General features: G+C 36.1%; 1 protein-coding gene across 7 annotated transcripts in view; it reads left to right on the forward strand.

Annotated features, from left to right (window-relative positions):
- The window catches only part of lmo4la (LIM domain only 4-like a), a 22,219-nt gene extending 2,950 nt beyond the window's left edge, over positions 1-19,269 (forward strand). For 3 of the 7 annotated variants that reach the window (XM_087251150.1, NM_177984.1, XM_087251153.1), the window contains 4 exon segments: positions 5,320-5,565; positions 11,752-11,848; positions 16,504-16,662; positions 18,243-19,269. In XM_087251150.1, the coding sequence (XP_087107276.1) occupies positions 5,320-5,565; positions 11,752-11,848; positions 16,504-16,662; positions 18,243-18,251 (511 nt within the window). In that variant the 3' untranslated portion in view covers positions 18,252-19,269. 7 annotated transcript variants of the gene reach the window in all.
- Positions 19,270-22,987: the final 3,718 nt, after the last annotated feature.

The following is a 22,987-nucleotide window of genomic DNA, read 5'->3' on the forward strand; positions in this document are numbered from 1 at the left end:
CAACAAAAAAGGGTATACATTAAAGAAATTCTAAATAAGTTGCTCATTGTGCTAAGATGGCATTCTTTAAATGGGTCAAAAATGATCTGCAGAGCTTTTATGACAAAATACTGTTATTAATTTATGCATCAGTCTACCCATGTTTGCGCATAAATCACACATTTTTTGCTTTAACTTCGCTTTGACCTTTAAATAAACTGCACTTCTCTTAAACGGTACATATTTTGTTTTCCTTTTAGGTCAGGAATTGGTCACAACAAAGATATAGGCCTATAGCTAGACAAACTCCTGGTACCCTGTGATAAGACACTACATTAAACCTCATAGCTTTAAAAAGGTTGTCGCCAAACGTTTCCAGTGAAGGATTAACTTACCTAAGTTATTAGAGGGATAATGTAATTGTTCTGTATTGAAACAGCCATGCCTCAAAGCCTGTGATATTCCCCCAGGGTCCCATTCGGCAGCATTGTCTCGCTCGCTCTCAGGTCTGCAGGAAAGGGATGATTAAAAAATGGGGGATTTGCATTTTCATGAAATTAACTGTTTCAAAGTTATTTGGCAACCTGCTTTAGAAAGGCGCTTCTGCAGGTGTGCGGGAATGACAATGTATGGTGCTTGTTACCGGTGTCAGTTATGGAGAAAAAGTCCTGAGGCCAAATCTGTTTGTGTAGGAGCGCTGAATAAATTTACTTTTGGTTCAGGTTTATAATCTTGTACAGCTGGTCCCAACGTGTTTAATAAGATATCAGACTCGCAGTTCATGTAAGACTTACAAATATGCCTAACTCTGACTTAAAAATGAAAAGATTAGAACCAAGGGTGTTGGAAATTGGTTTAAACTGGTGCCGAGCAAATTCGGCAATAAAATTCAGGCATGTAGGTTCATGTCAGTTTCAGGATACTCAAAATGTCACTCAAACCGTTTGAGGAGGAAATGCTAACCCAGCTGTCCAAGCATTGTAGAAAACCTGCTTGGCCAGTTTTAGCATAGAAGGTTGGAGAATGTGAACTACACGTGCACTAGATATCCTGCTTTTTTTTGCTGAACACTGATTTTTATGTTTCATGTTAAAAAAGTAGTTTATTAAATTCACCGCTGATTATAACTCTCATAAAGTGCTTTCATTGTCATCCAACATTGAAATGGACAGTTTTCGCCAAATGTAAAATTGTCATCGTTTAAGAGCCATATGTCGTTCAAAACATGTATGACTGTCTTTCGTTAGCCTGTGGTATTTTGAAAGTATCGACAATTTTGTTTGACAATGGTAACAAATGTTCATTTCTTGGGTCCTAGGAGCCTAAGTTACCTGTTTATACTCCCGTTTGTGGGAAAGTGCGTGGCAGCCGATATCTTATGTCCGGCACAAGGCTGGGACGACAGATAGGACCTGAGGAAAGCAGTCCCACTCATTGGAGCAAAAAGCACAAAGAGCCTTCCTGTTGCTTTCCTCTCCTCTTTTGACCTCTGCTCGACCCTAGCAATCAACAGGGCTCAGTTGTGACCTCTAACCTGGCCTCCGTCTCCAGTCTGCTGCCCACCGACCTCTACTTCGGAACAACAGAGGGAGGAAATAACAAGCGATATAGCCTCAGCCAGATGTCCGAAGCCTCTTCCTTACATTGCTGCTGCCTCCCCAAAAGGAGAAAACTGCACCGTCTGCCCCACACAGGATTTTGCTGAGATTCTCTGAATGCAGCAGAGAAGCTCTCTTTTGTGTCTGTACAAAAAAACATTGTGGTGATACAAAGATATTTTTAGAAATGAAATGTGTAAGCGTTTCCTTATGCGTTTGAGCATATGTACTGCACCGCAGGTCTAAACGTTCTGCTTAGTTGGACGTTGCTCTGACCTTCCCAAACCACAGCCTTCATGCTTATTTTAGACAATGTTAGAAAAGGTAATATGTTGGCCTGAAGCTAGACATCATAAAACTGTACTAGTGTGTGTGGTGACGATGGTTTGTGGTTCCACTGAATTCATCCTTCTGGAACTTCTGCATGAGGCTGTTTATTGAGAGCGGGAATAGTGTGCTTGCTCGCAGGGAAATGGCTGGTGAACAGTAACTCATCAAGGGAACACACTCATCATAAGTGAAAACATGCTCGAACTGAAATCATCAGACAGGGAATGACAAATCAGCTGCACTTTCAATTGGAAAACATCATTAACAGTGGTTAGTGTCATGATTGAGTTCCCGTGTCGGTTGAAATCTGTTTACCACAAGGCATTGCAACTACAATCTAGGACCGATCATTAAAATCAATACATTGGAGTTCCATTTCTTAACTATTTTAGTTTACATGGTACAATAAGTACCTGGAACCGTGGTAAAACCAAGGGTGTTTATAAAGCCTCATACAGATAAGGAAATACGATTCTATATTAGTGCTTATATTTAAGATGCCATATAGATGTGACGCCTGTTCCTCTGATCAGCATTTACTCTCTGAGATTGCGTACTCTGAAATGGAACAGACTTTAGTTTCTGTCCTTATGGTTCCAGTTAGTGCCATTTGAGAGCCACACTGCCTCCAGCTGGGCTTGATCTCTACTCGTATTTGCAATGAAAGTTCTGGAAATGAGATGTAGATATAAACTGATGATGTTAAGGCAGATATAAAAATCTGTGGACTACATCATTTCCATAGAATTGCCTGCAGCATGAGTTTTATTATAGTTCTGTGGTAATAACATTGCACTTTTCCTTTTTTTTAAATATAAATTTAAGTGTAACTTCTTGAGTTGTTTCATAACACCATTGCGCTTGTAAATGCTTATTTTGTAAGGATGCACCTATATAGATTTTTTGCCTGATATCGATAACTGATAACACTTCAGATTTGGAGGCTGATAAACAATATATTAGCTGATATAGATGTTTCAAAATGTTATGTTTTTATACAGTGAACAACTGATTTTATTTTAAAACCTTCATAAAAGTTTGAACTTATATTAAAATAGTCTACTCTAATAGTTTACTAATAGTTTGCAATAATTTTAAAATTGCAAGTTGATTATAGACCTATACTCATGATTTTACATAAAACAGCATGCCAAAAATAATTTTTTTCTTCTCTTTGCTTAGCAAATTAACATGCACCTTGACTGTTGCATAAAATAATAGGTTAAATAACAAAATGGGGCCTAATTAACAAACAAGTAAAATAAAAATGTACTAAATATAATGAAAATGAAAGATCTAAGAACTGAAACCAGCCCAAATGTTCTTAAATTAAATGTGTTACAGTAATGTACATATGTGCAAATATGTAATGTCAAATAAAGCGTTTTGAAAGCGTTTTGACTGTTCAGAGTCACCGTTCACCAATTAAAACCAAAATACACAATGTCAATATTTCAGTCCATCTATGTGTATGCACATTTTGGATATGCGCATAAAAAAACGGTTGATGAAAACTGCATGATGCGCATAAAAAAAAATGTGTGCGCAAAACTGAGTAGGATAAACTTTTTATTCATTAAAAAAATATTTGGAGAAACTGCGATGGAAACACTTTTACCGAACAAATTCCAGTATGTGCATTAAAAAAGGTCATGCGATTTTGTTATAAGAGATCATGTGATGATGAAAATGTGTGTGAATGTACAAACCAGCAGCTGAGCACACTGTAAAACATCTGAAAAGTTGTTTTGGTCATTTTAAAATGCCTTAATCATTACAGTATTATTGTTATTAATAACCTCCAAGAGCACCTATGCTCTGCGTCTCACGCCTTCAAACACAACCACACATTCACTGTGTCAGGATTGCCTTCTGAGGTGCACGTCATTTATTAAATGAAGAAAAGATTCATGCAGCTTCTCCTGCCGCAGCTAATTCTGTTTTTACAGTTGATATTTGGCGCCAGTCAATCAGAAAGTGACTATTTTGTTTGCTTAGGCTTGTTGGATGGAAACGCTGCTTTATCATCTTTTAAGCGGTAATCCTGTTTTGCACATAGTTAATATACATTTTTGGATTGAAACATTGCTAATGACACTCTTTCAATCATGTCTTTAATGATGATGAGGAATATGGTTACTTATTATATAACGCACGTGCACTGCAGCAATACCACACAGGAAAGGATGGACTTTGAAGGAATAAACAATCTGAGGAAAGCTCCGTTACAATGCACTGGACAAGTCTGAACATGATCGATCCTCGCATGCGCAGGGCAGTCAGTTCCGTACAATAATGTAATCTATTGGCTTAAAGATATCGGCCTAATTTTGATGTCAGACCGATAACATTAACAATAGCATTTATCGGCCAATAAAGATATGACTGCCGATATATTAAGCATTCCTAGTATTTTGAATGCCTGTACGTGTACTAATACAGATCGATGTAGTATTACTAACTGCTATTAGTAAAATGTCATATTTTAATTTCTTATTGATTTGTTTAGCAGGTGTTGATCATCTTATTGTTTAGTGTAATATCTAACATATTATTGGATAGTGTTCAACTATCATTTATTAATTTCAATGGAACCTGGGTTTTGTATGAAGAGAAGATTGTTATCTGAATAGGCCTTGTGTACGTCTGTATTCTTGAGACTTGGCCAAGACATACATCGAGTGCTCAAGGAAGTCTCTTTCACTTTTGTTGCTATTTATGTTAGATACAGTTAGGGGAAGGATCAGTGGTATGGGTAATATTTGGTTTAAGGATTGGTTATGTGGTAGTTTAGTGAAATTACAGATTATTTACAGAATTAATTACAGCTCTAATTAAAATCAAATAATATATGTACAGTATCTACCTTATAACTGCAGGGTTTCAAACGGATTAATTTAAATGTTAGCACACAGTGACTGTTGACACTTAATATAGAGTGGGTCCTGGCAAACGGTTAAAAACAACATTGTGCAACCCTACTGTGTATTCTGGGAAACTCACCACCAGCATAAGTAGTGTAAACATAAGACTACTACAGTTCATCTGAAAATAAAGTACCACTAAATCAGTTCTTTTCCTGTTCTTGCTCACCGTCATGTCCTGTGGAAAATTGTTTACATTATGTAGCAATGTGTTATAATGCCATTTGGTCATTCAGCATTTTTATGCTTATTTTTTTCTCGTCTCTGCATGTGGACATTGAAAATGAAATTAGTAACATGGGGAGAAATATATCTGTCATATCTGTCCCATTATTCTGCTATTATGTTCTCTAAGGATGAGGAGAATGTATTATGGTGATTTATTTGAAGAGGTTTGGGGGAGCATCTCTAATGGCTGATCTTCTGATAGTGGTGGAACTTTGCCTCTGGATCTGCTGATTTACGAGCGTCTCCTCTCTGTCCCGCAGGCAGGCGATGGTGAACAGTCGTGTGGAAAGCTCCGCGGTTGCGGTAACAGGAGGCAGTGGTGGGGCCGTACGCTCCTGTGCTGGATGCGGTGGTCGGATATCGGACCGCTTTCTGCTCTTCTCTATGGATCGGTACTGGCACACGCGCTGCCTCAAGTGCTCCTGCTGCCAGGCTCAGCTGGGAGAGATCGGCAGCACCTGCTTCAGCAAAGGAGGGATGATCCTCTGCAGGAACGATTACATCAGGTACTAAAAGAAACAGGCAGTTGGGGGGTTTGGCGGGACTGATGTAGAAAATGCTGAGTAAGAGTGAATAAATGATGTTCTCGGCTACAGAATCAGTCATAACATTACACAAGCAGGACAGGAAATCTGTGGATGGACTTGACTCAAACTAATAAATCATTTCTTTGTCTAGTGATATTCATCTTTATTTTATAAATTGTACACATCTATACAATCATTTAAATATTCATTAGGGGAATAAGTAAAAAAAATTATGTTAAATATGGAGGAATTTATCTAAGAAATTTGCAGACAATTTTGTGATAAAAAAATATATATATATTTATATATATATATATATATATATATATATATATATATATATATATATATATATATATATATATATGTATATATATGTATATATATATGTATATATACACACACACACATGTATATATGTTAAATATTATCTGTATTTATCCAAAACAATGACACAAATCATTAAAATAAAGTTTCTTTTTTTGGTCTCTTGTCAATACAAGATCTGAAATGGTAGGGATTAAGCCAAAGGAAGGTTGTATAACTCTAAATTTTATCCACAATCTTACTTTTTCTCAGATTTCATACTCAGAGCATCTGACATCGTCACACATCAAAAGAGTCATAAACACTTTCGTTAGTTGGATCAGCTGTGTTTGATAGGGTTGGAGCAAAACTGCAGAGCTGCGGCCCTCCGGGTATTGAGTTTGAGACCTATGCGTTAGGGCTTCCTCTACCTTAATACACCTAAAACACTGACTGCTGTACTCCAACTCGGCAATGGCAGGGAAGCGTTTTCTCTCGTTAACTGCAGGGAAGGAGTTAAACGAAATCATTTATCGATTTGACGCACACCATAATACCAGCCATACATCTAAAGCAAAAAATAATGTACTTCAATTCGGTCACGTCCATCAGCTGTTACCCTTGAATCAATCTCATCTCCACCTGTCTGTTCCATTGCTCCGTTTGCTTCAACTTTCTTTTGCAGTCCAAAGCGTGTCAAATGCACAAAACGCCCAATTCATGCAAAAAGATGTCTATATCTCATCTTTGCTATGACTTCACATGTAAATCACTTGCGCATCATCTGCGTCTGCTAACTGCACAAGCTGAAAACTCCCCTGCCCCCTATTCCATGTAATGTTTGGATTGTGAGGGTGCAGGTGAGATGTAATTTTTCGAGAGACACTCTAATACATCATGTGTGCTGCGAATGCAATGTCTATTTGTCATGTAAAACAATTAATTGCAAACAGAAATAAATGTCATTTGATTATATGGTTTGGAATTTGAGAGATTATATCATCTTTTGCGATTATTTTTAGTTTAATTAGGAATTTAGCAGGATCGCAATAATTTGTGACTTTTTTTGTTGATTTTGCGTTGGATTTAGCAATCACATAATCGTGAAAAACTAGGGGGTCTGATTAACTAATTCATTTATTCATTCATTTTCTTTTTGGCTCAGTCCCTCTATTAATTGGGGGTTGCCACAGCGGAATGAATCCGCCAACTTATCCAGCATATGTTTTACGCAACAGATGCCCTTCCAGCTGCAACCCAGCACAGGGAATCATCCATGCACTCTCATTCACACACATACGCTACGGCCAATTTAGCTTACTAAATTCACATATAGCATGTGCTTTTGGACTTGTGGGGGAAACTTGAGCACCCAAAGAAAATCCACGCAAACATGGGGAGAATATGCAAACTTCACACAGAAATGCCAACTGAACCAGCCGAGGCTCGAACCAGTGACCTTCTTGCTGTAAGGCAACAGTGCTACCCACTGTGTCACTGCACCGCCCACTATATAGTTTTCTGTTAATCATAATTGATTGTAATTACAAAGATTATAGAAGGTGTAACAAGGAATTTTTTTTCTGAAAATAGCATATTATATAATGGTAAATGTGGAAAGTGGTCTGTCATAAGGTCATCTTTTGGATCCGACAAAGTGTTTAATAATATGTAACAGGACCAAAAAAATTAAGCGATCATGACAGGAAGTGTGTGGGTGCTTGTAACATGGCATCTGGAGCAGCCATATTCCTCAAAGACTCCCCACATGTTTTTCATGTGCCGTACAGTGCTTTAGACTCAAACCACAGTCAATGATTAAATGAAAACTCTACTCAGAATTGTCATTCTGTCATAAATTTTGACCAGTCTACAAAACAACCGTAACCTTGTTTTCCAAACTCTAAAAACCATTCGTTTATTTTAATGGCATTTTTCACTGGGGTCTATGATTGCTTGTATGTCTGTATGATGATTACATAGCTCTTTGATTGAATTTGGCCTGTATTCCCTTGTATATTTTGAGCTGAAGGCTCCAGAGGTGAGGAGATTAGATTTGTTTATAATCGCTGAGGCTTTGAAATTGACCTCTGTGTGTTTGGATGTGTGCAGTGATGCATTGGTCCATGACGGCACGCCATTGTTGCCTGTTAGACCCACACTGGTCTGTTTGGACCCAAACCAGGGATATCTAACTATTTGGCATTACCACACTGTGTGTGTGTGTGCGTGTGCGTATTTGCTGTATAAGTGCCAGAGATGGTTGCTCAAAAGTCAAACAATCTCACTGGCTCCAAAAAAAAGGGAAGAAAAAATGCAGACCTGGCATAAAAGTAAATTACTCGGCTAACTGAAAATGTACATAATATTTGACATAAAATAAATAAATGCAAAATAATTATTATCGTACATACAGTTAAAGTCAGAATTATTAGCCCCCCCCCTGAATTATTAGCCCCCTTATTTTTTCCCCTTAATTTCTGTTTAACAGAGAGCAGATTTTTTTCTGCACATTTCTAAACATAATAGTTTTAATAACTCATTTCCATTAACTAATTTCTTTTATCTTTGCCATGATGACAGTAAATGATATTTGACTAGATATTTTTTCTAGATTTTAGGACATTTCTATACAGCTTAAAGTGACATTTAAAGGCTTAACTAGGTTAACTAGGCAGGTAAGGGCAATTAGGCAAGTTATTGCTTAACAGTGGTTTGTTCTGTAGACTATTAAAATAAAAATTAGCTTAAAGGGGCTAATAATTGTCTTTAAAATGGCTTTTCAAAAATTTAAAACGGCTTTTATTCTAGCTGAAATAAAACTAATAAGACTTTCTCCAGAAGAAAAAAAATATTATCAGACATACTGTAAAAATTTCCTTGCTCTGTTAAACATCATTTGGGAAATATTAAAAAAAAAGAAAAAGAAAAAAAAAGGAAAAATAATTCTGACTTCAGCTGTATAATAACTTATTAATGTTAATACATGTAATAATTTACAAACTCATTTAACATACAATTTTTTTGCATTATTATTTCGCTTATAATTTATACATTTGGAGTATTATGTATTTTAGATTGATATAAACTAAATATTAGTAAATATTACCAGTAAATAATAATCAGTACTGTTAATTCATGTTGTATTCACGTTTTTTTTAATTATTTATTACTATTAAAATTAGCTTATAAAATTGTTTAATAAAAATTAACTGCATACAAATTGTAAAATTATATATTTCATTGTAGTAGTAATAGTAATAATATTAATCTTTAATAATAATATTAGTCATTGTCATTAATTAAATTAAAAGTCTTAATGTACTTTGAAATAATTTTTTTATTATAAATTTTTTAAATTCTTGTAGATTTGTATGTAATTATATGCAGTTTTTTTTATGGCTGATTCTAGTTTGAACCAGGGCTGCACAATAATGTAAAAATCTGATATTTTGATATATATATCTGATATTTTGATAATCTGAAATATACTGAAACTATATGAATACAGTTTCATCAGATGGCATGAAAAGCTCTATTTGAAAAAAATCATTAATTCAGATTGATTGGAATAGGGAAGTGAATCATGCATAGAAAAAAGTAAAATAAAACAAAAAAAATAAAGCTAAATTTATTTATTCATTCATTCACTCATTTTCCTACGGCTTAGTTGCTTTATTCATATGGAGTCGCCACAGCAGAATGAAAGGCCAACTTTAAATAGCATATGTTTTACACAGAGGATGCCCTTCCTGCTGCAACCCAGTACTGGGAAACATCTATACACACTCGCAAGCAGACATACACTATAGCCAATTTACTTCATTCAATTTGCCTATAGTGCATGTCTTTGGACTTGTGGGGGAAACCGGAGCGGAGCACGCAGAGGAAACCCACGTGAATATGGGGACATGCAAACTCCACACAGAAATGCCAACTGACCCAGCTGGGACTAGAACCAGTGACCTTCTTGAAGTGAGGTGACAGTGCTAAGCACTGAGCCACCATGTCACTTATAAAGCTAACTAAATCAAATAAATAAACAGTGCTTTGGTTTTCTGTGGACTCGAACAGTATTCAGTTCTGAAATTGAATAATGAAATGTAAAATAGTCATCTTGATTGAATAAAAATGATTCAATAAAATGCAGTATACTATCCTGTGCCTGACTTCTTTAAGCTTTTAAAGAGAAATGCTCACACAGTCACAAACCTTAAAGACACAGACAAATGATAAACCTTTACTCCCTTTGTTATACACAAAAGTCTCATGTATTCTGAACTATGGTCAACTATTATTCTAACTTTTGGTCAACTATAACACCAACTCATTGCACATCCTGAGATGTAACTATTGCAGATGCGCAGAATGCCATGTCGATGCAGAAACGATATATTGTGCAACACTAGTTTGATCTACAAAAACATTCTCAATCTTATTTTATTTGTCTTATTTCCCATGTATTCACTATCTTTGCCATTTTTTGACTGCAAACATACCAAGTTTTCTTTTTCCAAATCACGTCTATTTTCTCCACAAATCTAATGCGACAGAATTCACCAAGTGTCATCCCATTCTAATGAAGCAAAAAATTGTCAATTCAAAACATTACTATTTAAAGAAAAAATTGTCAGTTTTAACTGAAGAGTCCCAGAGGGTTAAGAGAAAAGAAGTGGCTAATGATCTACACCATATAATCAGTTCTTGTTTTATGACAACTTTGGATTATATAATGACTTGAGTGAGAAAGGGACACTTTTTCTTTTTTTCTTTTTACAGCACTCTAACTCAGCACATGTTAGACATGTCAAGGGTAGTCTCTTGGATATTTCCTTAAAGAGTGCATGTAAGGTGTACTCAATCTGCAGTGTATTAAATATGTATAATACAGCTAATCAAAAGGGCAGAGCTTCATTACCAAATGACACAGCGTGGAGCCTGAGGTCTGATAAAAGTAGGGTGCATTAATTAGGGAGAACAGCGCTCCTTTCTGCCGTCTCTTATTAAATTACTGTTTGGATTAAGATCAAAAATTCATTACTGCGAGCAGTCAGAGCTGGGACAGTGATAGCGGAGGAGGGGTTGAGAGAGAAAGAGGCCATGGAGAAGAGGAGAAAGTGAGGGGCTGAGAATTAGCTGCCAAACCGATCTGCTTACCGTCACAATAAAGACCCCAGAGAGGGAGCGGAAGAAATGTTTCCTACTGAAACATGACTGTGACATGGTGGTGGGGGCTCCAGGTGTTCTGAATGAAAACAACTTGTTTGTGTGTATGCAACGTGTGTGTGTATGTTGCATGGTGTTTGTGTGCATCTGGGTTTTATCTCTGGACGACCGAGTTTGTTGATGATTTTTTTTTTTCTTTCAGCTCATCAAGAGCACGACTTGAACTCATTTGAGTGTTCTCCTAAAATTGCCCATAACAACCTCAAGCTCAGGCAGCGGAGTAATCAAGTGCTCCCTAATTAGGAGCCAAGGGTGGATCAGAGGCTCCTATAGCCACCCCCCACCCATTGCCACCAATTACACTGCCACTCCAGATTAGCTGATAGGCTGCAGTCTAGGACTAGAGGGGCTTTGGTGCCCTGCCATCTAAGCCACGCATACACAAACACACACATCGCAAAACGCTCCAACTTCGAGACGTAAAAATTAAATTTCCTTCGAGTGCAGTGCTAAGAAGTAGATCAGGATGATTTGTGTGTTTTTGCCATATGGTAAACAGTTTTCATCCTTTAAATGAGAATGCCACTCATTTTGGTCCTTATAAATCATGTCGACTTATTTATAACTGCTCTGTTGTAACTTCAGTGTTCATGTTGAAACTAATTGTTGTTTTTTTCCCCTTCAACAATGCAGGTTGTTTGGTCACAGTGGAGCTTGCAGTGCGTGTGGACAGTCTATTCCTGCCAGTGAGATGGTGATGAGGGCCCAGGGTAACGTCTACCATCTAAAGGTGAGCCACAGTGTCCACAAAAAAAAAAACAGACTTATAAAAGATTCATCTGTGCATGTTTTTTTTTTCTATCTTTCAGAGCTTTACATTTTTTAACAAAACACAATTCTATCTCCTACTGAAAAAACTGTGTCCAACTTTACCTAATATTTCAACCAGTTTGCATGTGTTCATATTTGGCAGGTTTGATTTGACACTGAACGGTTATATGAACGTAATAAATCAAAGACCTTTAAATAAAACAAAACGGGACATGATGTTACAAGACGTGCCCACAAAAAGGACAGAATGCTCTAGCTTACATGTTTTTTTTGGGGGTCATAGCTGCACTTTGGAAGATAAATTTCTTGTCGGAGATATTTGTGTGTGTGTGACAGGGAAATTTCTGGTGTTGTTTTGACCTGTTTATACATTTATAAACTCTTCATAAGTAGGGTTGGGTATCGTTTGGGGCTATTTCAATACCGGTGCTAAATCGATACTTTTAAAACAGTACCGGTGCCAAAACGGTGCCTGAACCGATACTTTTTAGCCACAAAATTATTTGACAAAAAAATATTTTAAACATTATAATTAAACAATATAAATATATATTTATAATAAGTTTAAAGTAAACATCAATTCATATATTAAATATTTGAATTGCATTAATAAATTTCTTTTGATAACCCCATTTTGATGTGATTCATTATAATGCGATTTACCTTCTATGTGAGATTTGATTGGACAGGAATCACAGGACTGATTTTCCTAATCTCCATAGACAAGAAAAAATAAAGTAGTAACGGCAGGTTGAAGAAAAATAGTGGAGCAAAAGTACTGATTACTGCACTAAAACTGTACTCAAGGGAAAGTACACATTTTTAAAAGTACTTAGTAAATTACAATTCCTGAGAAAAACTACTCAATTACAGTAATTTGAGTATTTGTAATTAGTTACTTTACACCACTGATATTGGTGTGTCAGAATTCTTGCTTGTAAAATATAGCCATACTTTAGAATACTTAGTTTAAGCTAATTAGATGAACGCGATCATGCGAGTTGATGAAGTGAGTCGCTTATATTGCGCGCTTTGCCTTTTGTAAGTAACAATAACCAACGCCTGATATCGCAGATATCCGTATCCCTCAAAGATGTAGAATAAAACATTTAGAGATAGTGTGACACAACGCTTACTTACGTGTGCCTTTAACGCACCCTTTTGTGCTTCTTAAGGGCGTCAGCAGATGCGCCGCTCCGAGCCGCAGCACGGCGCGCACATGACCGTTGATCACAAACCAGACGTGCACATTCGCATTTTATTTAAAATGAAACTATTCAGATAGCGCTCTGTGGCATGGCAGAAATATGAACAGTCATGAGTCGTGCTTGGGCGCTGCTGACTTGCGAATTCATGTCGCTGTGCGTTGCCAAGCTGCGCTTCTGCTGCAACCTGCTTTATGTTTTTGCTACAGCACCGAAATTAGGCACCGAAATTCATATGATGATTTGATGCAGTGCATACCGGTTCCAAAGGTTGCAGTACCCAACCCTATTCATAAGTTCTCAACTGATAAACAGTATAACATGTACGCAGTCAACAAACATGTTTAGCCCAGTACTTCGCATTGTTTTGGATATTTGTTTAGTTTATCTCATGTAAGCCTTTTTTCATTTTTTTTAGGTTCCATTTTTAACCCTTTCATGTGTAGGATCACACCGGTGTGATTAGCCTCAGTTGGTCCCTTAAGTGTACGATCACACCAGTATTATTGGAACGTTCAGACTGAACATCATCAACAGCTAAAATTCAAATCTGATGGTGCGCAGCGCTTATCATAAATCACAATTTATCTGTGCTTCCAAACAAATAACCTTTATTTTAGGTTTCAGACATTCGAATACACATAACTACAAGCAAAACATACCACTTAAAGTTCGTACAATGCATGCAGCTGTCTATGGAGACGGCAATAATAACTATTTCTCAATATAACTGGACAATGTGCGTTGCTTGCATAAGATACACACTGTTTATGTTGCTAAAATATTTTCTATATTCCTTTCAGATAAACAGTTGCTTACCTTCATGCATTTCCGCAGAATATTATGAACAAACATATATCCAGCATAACAACGTAAATCCAGCAGCTCGGATCTCTCCTGTGGTTGTTGCTAGAAGGGATACAGTTGCGATCGGAAGTTGTTGCTCGAAGAAATACAACTGAGATCAACAAGTATTAATATTATTTATTAAATTAGCTATTAATTGTATTTTATTAGCATCTACCCCTCCTTTAACCTTAAACCCAACCCTCATAGAAATGTACAAAATTTATTTGTTGTATAGCGTCACAAAAATTATGCTATACTGACATGAGTAGTCTCAGCTGTATCCCATCTAGACTTCACCGAGCTGCAGGAGGGGGTGAAGTCTAGATGCGATAAGCTAAGGATACTTGCGTCAATATATAATAATCTAATAAAATACAATTTTAGCTAATAAAATACATTAATAATTATTAATGAATAATTATTTAATTAATTATTAATAATAATTTAATAAAAAATATTAATACTTCTTGTTAACTTCCAATCGCAGCTGTATGCCTTCTAGCAACAATGGCAGTGCCCATTACCTATCATGTAACAAAAATAATAATTTCATTACTAACCTGATTAAAATATAAAATATATGTTCTATCACATATTTGAGAATCAGAGTATCAGAAATTTCACAATAAAATAAGAACATTTGTCAATATTTACAGAAAAGGGCAAAATGAAACAAAATACAACATATACATAGATCATTGGGGCTGGTGGGTCTCATGATCAACTTGAAGTGTCAACATGGGAACTTTAGAATGCAATCGATTCTAAGTAATGGTCACAAAAAAAAAACTCATGCAAGAGGGTCAGCTGGAGTATTTAAAACTCACATGTGAAAGGGTTAAAAATAACAAAGGGAACTTAGGAGAAAGCAAAAACTATTTATAAGAAAAAACATACATTATCAAAAAAGTTTCTTTCTCTTGTTTTTGTCCTAAGTAAAGAACAAAAACATGCGAACCACAAGTATGAGCACACCCTTAATCTTAGACCCCATCTTTTTCGATAACCTGTTTTACAGGGATGCACTTCACGGTATCCGAGAATAGATCTTAATACTTCCAAAATGTATTTACCTCAGGCTGAGATGGTTTAGTTGTGTAATATAATATATTAGTCATAAAACTTAACTGTCTATACAGATCTGATAAACACTATAATTATTTTTTCATTCTGGACTTAAAATAAGGTGTAATGCATGAGGCAGAAGAACAAAACGATTGTACTACCCTACACAGCAATGTGACTAGCTTCAGAAATTTCACACTGTTCAATCTGAGAAAATATAAGCTAAGTCTGTCACAGGATGATTTATTAACTACGTTTTGACTATTTGTGGTTACTGCATTTGGCTTCAAATGACATCACATTGTCATTCAGAATTACATTGCAAAAATAAAATACTTATGCAACATTCTAACTTGTATGGTTGCAATTTCTTAACCAGTTTCAAACATTGGGGGAAATTTTGTACATTGCAATTACCAAATTCTCTTTGACATCGGCATGTAAACCAGCAGAATTTGCTCAACATAAGCTTGAGTCAATGTTTTATAGTCAGATTGCTGACATTTTATTGTATTGCTGCTCCCTTAAGGCTGAGAAGTTGTAAGATTAAAATATGTGATTCTTGCAAAACAATGACCTGGATCCACATCCCATGTCTCCAGAGTGAGAATCTGAGGAATTAACACTGTATTAACATATTTGTTTTTCCTTAATATTTTATTACCATTTGGTTGTAGTAAAAACATCTATAAAAACCCAAAGTATCCTCTCTTTTTGGGAAACTTGATTTTTCAATGAATTTTCAGGTGAAGTCTTGCAGTCATTGAACACGGATATCAGAATAGTCTCATGAGACGCCTACCGAAACTCATCAACTAACCATTTTCCCAACTGCGCCACACATTCCTCCTTAATTATAGTGGTGTAGGTGTCAACCTGTCTTAATAATATTTGATGGAAAAAGGAAACCATTCCCTGATTAAGCTGAGTGGAGCAGTTTGGTTTCCCAGTGGTCCATGTTTGCATAAGTTCTCAAAATTGGGTAACTACATCCTGACAAAATTTCTAATTTGTGAGCATCTGAAGAAATGTGAGCTTCAAGTGTAATAGATTTTTCCAAACAATGCAGATGTACCATATGTGCTGGTCTTTCAGTAGTGGGAAACTATTTATATGATATTTCCCCTCATTTTGATGGTTCAGTAAATGAAGCTTGTTGATATTATTAACTAATCATCCATGGATATGTGTCTTTTTTTATTTTAAATACTGATACTGGCATTTTTACATCTAAAAAACCATCAGTGATCTTCCACTTAAACATTGCTCCTCACTCTCATGCAATTGTCTATAAGCCTGCACTCAATCCATTAAACAACCGAGTGAAAGAAATCCCAGCAATATATTTTTGATTATCCATTTCAACTGGATGCACACCAGTATACTATAAAAACCTCTCTGTCATCTCAACTCCAATTGATTTCCAGCTGTAAGATTGCCTTGTTTTGCTAAATGAGTTTGAGTAAAATTACATCGCTTGGTTTTTCTCCTCCAGTGTTTTACCTGTGCCACTTGCCGAAATCGCTTGGTTCCTGGTGACAGATTTCACTATGTCAACGGCACCATTTTTTGTGAGCATGATCGACCAGGTGGAGCTTTGCTCAGTAGTCATCTGACCCCCCTGCAGAGCAACACCCTGCTGCCCGACCAAAAGGTATGATACAAACACTAACAACTGATTTAAATAAAAATAATCTGCAAACTTATTGACACCCTGATTAAGCCTGCACAACTAATCGATTTGAAACCGAAATCCCAATTTGAAGTGTGTGTAGGTGAGGTAAAGTTTCCTCTGCTCTCTCGGCTGTTACAGCGATACTTGTGGATCAGCGTGGCTATCATGGATCAGCTGTGATAACCTTGCATTATAGACTGTAACCACGTATCCACGTCACTCATCGGTAAAAAACGACAGAGCCGCACTGACCGTTAGAACCAATCGCAGACCTTTCTGTTGAGGGCGGGAACACAATAACCAATCACAGGTGTTTCAGAACTCGCTCGACAATGCTCAAAAAGCAAATGGGAGATTTACATTTATTTATTTGCTATAAATACGCATGTTGTTCTGTTCATGTACTTGAATTTGATACATTCAAAAAGTGTTTTCTTTGAGCAGGTAAAATTAAAGGTACAGTTCAGTTATCTGACTGCTTGTTGGACAAAATTGTATTAAAAAAATTGTACAAAATTGTATTACAAATAATATATAAATATAAATCTATTTTTAAATTTAACATTTTAATTCAAGAATTCTTGTGATTTAAAGTAATATCTAAAATTGTTTATAGAAAGCATTGTTAATCCACTGTAATGTCATGAAATTAATATCAGTCTAAATGAAAAGGTTTAAAAGGTTTGAAATATATACTGTAGTTGTTTTCTTAATTTGTCATAATAACTGACAACTTTTTTGGAAAAATGGTTTTTAATAAACAGTAGCATAGTGTAGTGTTTTTTGTGATTATGCTTGGTCTTTCTTTCATGCTGTTAAAACCACCACATTAAACCTGCAGCGCTTTTAGGAAATTATAGTAAATCACATTTTAAATTGCAAATTGCAATTTTGATCAGATTTTTTTTTTCTCAGTCATTCAAGCCTAACCCAGATATACTCAGTAGTAACAAAATAAAATAACGAATTGACCGTTTTAGGCAAACTAAAGTTCATTTTAGGAGTTTAAAACAACTTGCGAAAGTGAACTTTCTAAAGACATTTACTCTGGATTATAAACACCTTCAAACTACAGATGGTCCACTGTGAGTGAGAGCAATAAGTAGGTGTGTGCTGAGGCTCAAGAGTCTGAGTTTTTTTGCATTCTCTGATACATTTCCTCTGGCTTGTTTGGAAAAACTCTGATAAGCTGCTTTAAACGATACTTATAGTGTAGTTATAATCGAATGAACTATGATCAGATGCTTTCTTATCTGCTGTTTTCTCACAGCTGCCATTTTAGTTGTACGTTTTATCATTGAGAGCAAATAACCCTTGCATATTTACATAATCATCTAAAAGTTGCTCTCAGCAATGTGGGTGAAAAATGTATGTTTACTAACACTGTAGTTGTAATGTACTGCTGTTTACCTCTAAACTACAATTGAGAAAGAATTTAAGTTTGAGTATATTAGAAGCTTTTTTGTCACAGCTCTTTCTCAACTGGCATTACAAAATTTGTCAATGTACCAGATGATGGGGGAAAAAAAACTAATTAGCTACTTGATCTTGTTACACAGGTGTGCTGAGGAAATCTGGATTTATTATTTGCGGTGTGCCTTCTCTTCAGTCCTTTCCTCACATCTTCCCTCCAATCTCTCCTCGTGAATGTCCACCTTCACCCGAGACCTTCTGCCCACTTCTGCGCATCCAGCCACCTTAAAAGAGTTCAGAACTACGCAAGTACCGTGAGTCACTTGTGAGACAATCACCCCTGACAAGGGAAAACGTAATCAAGTCGAAGAAAGACACGGAAGCTAAAAATAATCATACGCACTCCCTCAGATGCGGTCTGTGGTTATGGCTGGGATGACCTGACCCTGAAAGCCTTAGACTCATTTTCAAGAGCAGCTCTTTAAAGCTGGGGTGATGCTCAACACCATTTTGTTCCCTTTTGAGAAGTTTCTCAAGAAATGTTGTGGACATCACCTGACATTTTGGACTACGGATGGTGATGGTTTTTACTTTATGCCCTCAAAACGACATCCATATATCAAAAGACTTTTTCAGTGGTTGTTGCTTTTGTTTACAGGCCCTTTTCACTCTAAGTGTAAGTTTATTCCTTCCTTTTTTTGAACATGTTCTGTCGTCTTTGGTGCCTAAAAACATTTTTACTTCCGGTTTTCCCTCCATTGTCATTTACTTCCTATTAGCAAGTAATCGTACACATGCACAGTACAGATACGTGAACATGTATTGTTTTGTCTACTCGAGTTTAAGACATACGAAGAGCTCTTTTTGAAAGAGTTGGTCTCATGAGGAAACGGCATGTTTTTTTTTTTTTCCTCCCCCTGAATGGTTTGGTAGAATAAATAAATCTGTATGCATATTCTCTAATAGAGACTGCTATTCAGTGTCTGCCAAGACTTTTGAGAGTATGACGGAGATGGAGAGTAAAATTGTACATATTTCATGTGCTGTTGTGTGTTGTGTTCAGTGGTTGACCTGTTTCCTTGTGTCCCCTGTTCAAAAAGAGGGACGTTCAAAAGTAAGATATCTGTAAAGGAAAAAAAAAGTACTTAATTAAATAATTATAACCATCAAAAATGCAGTCTTGACGTCTCTGCTCTGCCTACATCAATATTTGATGGTTTTGGCTTGGTGTGTTGGACACTCATTGGAAGTCGAGACGGCTCTCCAATAGTCCTTGGCCAAAAAAACATGGTTCATTACCTTCCAGATTTCAACACAAACCCTTGTGTCTGCATCATTACAGAGAGTAATGAAAGGCATTTGAGCTGGCGCTTTCTCTTTCTCCTGCCGTGATTTCAGTCTGTGGATCTCGCTAAAGGGAGGTCTTGTGCATCTTTGTGAACGTCGCTACAAAATGAACGTTACATTCCCACCCTTTTCTTTCATGTCTAGATTTCATTTACTACTTCTAAATCTGCCTCTTTCTGATCTCATTTGCCGAGGTTTGAGAAGTTTTCTCATTATGGCATCTCTGGTAATTGCTTTTTGGCATTGAACTCCCTCGTATCTTGTTTATTTAATTAGCTAATTAAACCCATCTCTCTTTTTTCAACTACCTTTGGCCTGCAATCACAAGGTGTTCCTTCCCAATTTACTTTTACGATTAATAAAAAATGTTCCTTTCCCTCGCCTTTCTTATGAGAAAAATGGAAGCCAAGTTTGCCTCATTATGGCTGTTGGTGGATGTGGATGTGTTGGGTACGGGGTGTAAAAGCCAGCTGTGACTTTTTCACATTGAAGAACTCTGTGCTTGTTTGTGGGGTATTAAAAGTCGGAGGTTAGATCACACTCAGATATTATGCTCTGCTTCGTAGGACACACTGTGTAGTTTTAAACGGACAAGAATCTGTGTGTGGAGATAATATGGGGAAAAGACCAATAGGGGTTTTCAATGATCAAAAACTCATTTTTGCTATGATTTACTAAAGACATCCATTTAAAATGTTATTGAGTACTAAAATAGAAATAGCCCAAAAAATCAGGCATGTTTAGAGCAAAAATCAAAGTGTGCAGCCCCAAAATACATATAAATAGTCATTTTTACATATTTATACTCCAGATTTTATATAATTTATTTCAAAAAATGTTTAAATACATTTTTTTTAGAGCAGAGCGGATAATAATATTATTAGCTCCTTCCACAAAGTAATAGCAGTAAATATCCTGAAAATATCCTGAGACTTTACTGATATTTTCAAAAAGAGCCTGTTCACACATACAATTCAATGAACTATGTGCACAGCCAATGATGAACTTCTGGTGAAAGGTTAATTTGACTATTTTCAATTTCATAAGGTTCCTTTTACAGCATCGATGCTGTAATTAAAATACATTCAGTTAAATAGACTTAAGCATTTATTTAGTTGTTCAAGCATAAAACGAGACGAAAGACCTTTTAAACACAGGCGCCGCCATTAGCAGCAGGCTAGCGCAAAAACTCCATTGAAAATACTGGGGAAAAAAATGTTTTTCCTTATTTTAAATACATAGCACGAAAAAAGATCATTTAAAGCAGTGCTTCTTGTTAGGTCGTATCCCCCAAAGACATACGGTACAGGTGAATTTGGTAGGCTAAATTGTCCGTAGTGTATGAGTCCGTAGTGTATGAGTGTAAATGAGTGTGTGTAGATGTTTCCCAGAGATGGGTTGCAGCTGGAAGGGCATTCGCTGCGTAAAAACGTGCTGAATAAGATTGCGGTTCATTCCGCTGTGCTGACCCCAGATTAATAAAGGGCCGAAAAGAAAATGAATAATTGAATAGTATTGAAGTATGTGATTCCTGACGCAGTCGCAGCCTGCATGTGTGAAAAGGGCTACTTAATATAAACAAATCTATATTGTGCTCAATGTCACTGGAACATTATTTCACTCTTTTTAATTACACATTTCATTCTCAAAGTTATTTGCAACATTAGACTTTACTTGCATTTATTATGCTTTTCATGTATAAAAAAAATAAATTTTTGTAAATTTAATTTGACGCAGACACTAAAATACACACACATCTGGCTGTATCCAATACATTATGTTTTTATTTTCTTTCTTTTTAAGAATAAATGTATACAGAACACTGCCAGTGAAAATTAGATACACACTGCAAAATTGGTAAATGTCAAATTGTTGTCTTTTTCAGTGTATGCATGAGGGACAATGTACATTAGATCAGGGGTTTCAAACTTTCAGTCCGCGATCCCTAAAGTAACAATGCTAGTGACTTGCAACCCCCTCATTCATCGGAGGTGGTTATAAATATAAAATCTTTAAGCACCCAACAATTGGCCTATATAAACATGAACATATTGACAACACAAAAAAGTGCAACAGTCTAACAATCATATCATTTTTTTTGTTGTCATTTTTTCATTTGTATAATTTAATATTAACCTCCGCTAAAGAGACTAGGGGACACAATGTTTTCAGCACAAGCCTATTCTTGGTTTAATTTTGGAGACCACTAATCAAAGATCATTCTTAATATTCAGTTGTGGCCTGTGTTCATTGTTAATGTATTTGATTGCCATAAAGATGTCAGGAAGTTTAATCTGGTGCTATAAAATCCCGCTTGCTGCTGCTGACCTTAGTGTGTTGTTGTTAATCTAATGTAAATACACCAATCCTATGAAAAAAAATCATTTAAAGGCTGATGGCTTTTCATTTTTATGTTGTTGTTCATTTACTATTAAGAACTATTATTTTTATCTTCTGTGGGTTATAATCAAAATATGATCATTCTAATCGTTTAATAAAATTTATTTGACTTTTTTTATATCACCAAGCAACCCCATCATTGACCTGCAACCCCAACTGTGAGAACCATTGCATTAGATCATTCAGATATATTTTCTGAAGACCCCTCGCACTGAAAACATATTTGGGGAACCATAGCCTAAAGTCAGGAAAGACTACTTGAAAATAAAGTTACACTGTGGTAAATGAATTCTAGTGAATGCTTATATATAATGTTTTGGCAATTAGATTGTCACATCTGTGCTGTATCATTTACAAACCAAATTCTCACTCGGAGGTTTTCATAAATCCCAGCCACCTTGACATGCATCCCGACATCTCGCGTCTACGTGCTTACGATTCAGCACTCTAGAAATATCCTGTAGCTCGGGATCGTTAAGGAAAGTTGAAGAGAAATTCATTAACTTATGCAAATGATCCTAATTGCAATTATCTCCAGATCTTGATAAGTGAGAGGAGGGGTTAGTGAATCAGAAAAAAATAAAATAAAAACTCCCTTGGCCATTCGAGTAGCTCTTTGCATTCAAACCGACCACGCTTCAACTGCGCATTTCTAATTAGTCTGACATATTCAAAAGCCAATTAACGGTTTCTCAAATCAGAGCTCTACCACGAGGTTTTGCCAACTTGTAAAGGAAGGAGAAACTTTATTTTTAAGTGCACTGATTTCGAGAAGCCCTTGTCTGTGAGGACATGCCTGTAGTCTTCCCCCCTTCTTTCTTCAATTCACTAATTAATCCAATTAACACATGCAAATTGGTGTAATTACATTGTTTCCTCACCTCATGTTGTGTGAAGATGGGGAAAAAGCAGAACAGATGAAGAAGGGATGTTTTTTTATCCTATAGCAGTGGAAGCAGAGTCTCTATACTTCAACGTTAATTCTACATTAAATCACGGCAATAAGGCAGTTCTGCTAATAAAGGTCAATAGTAAAATCAACCACTTTGTGACAACCTACAGCATAAACTCAAATCTATAAATAAATTATGTGTTGTTCTGATGCTAATATTAAAAGACAATTGTAAAAAAAATAGAAAAAATA

The sequence above is a fragment of the Danio rerio genome, chromosome 5, assembly GCF_052040795.2.
Source record: "Danio rerio strain M-AB ecotype USA chromosome 5, GRCz13ab, whole genome shotgun sequence".
NCBI lineage: Eukaryota > Metazoa > Chordata > Actinopteri > Cypriniformes > Danionidae > Danio > Danio rerio.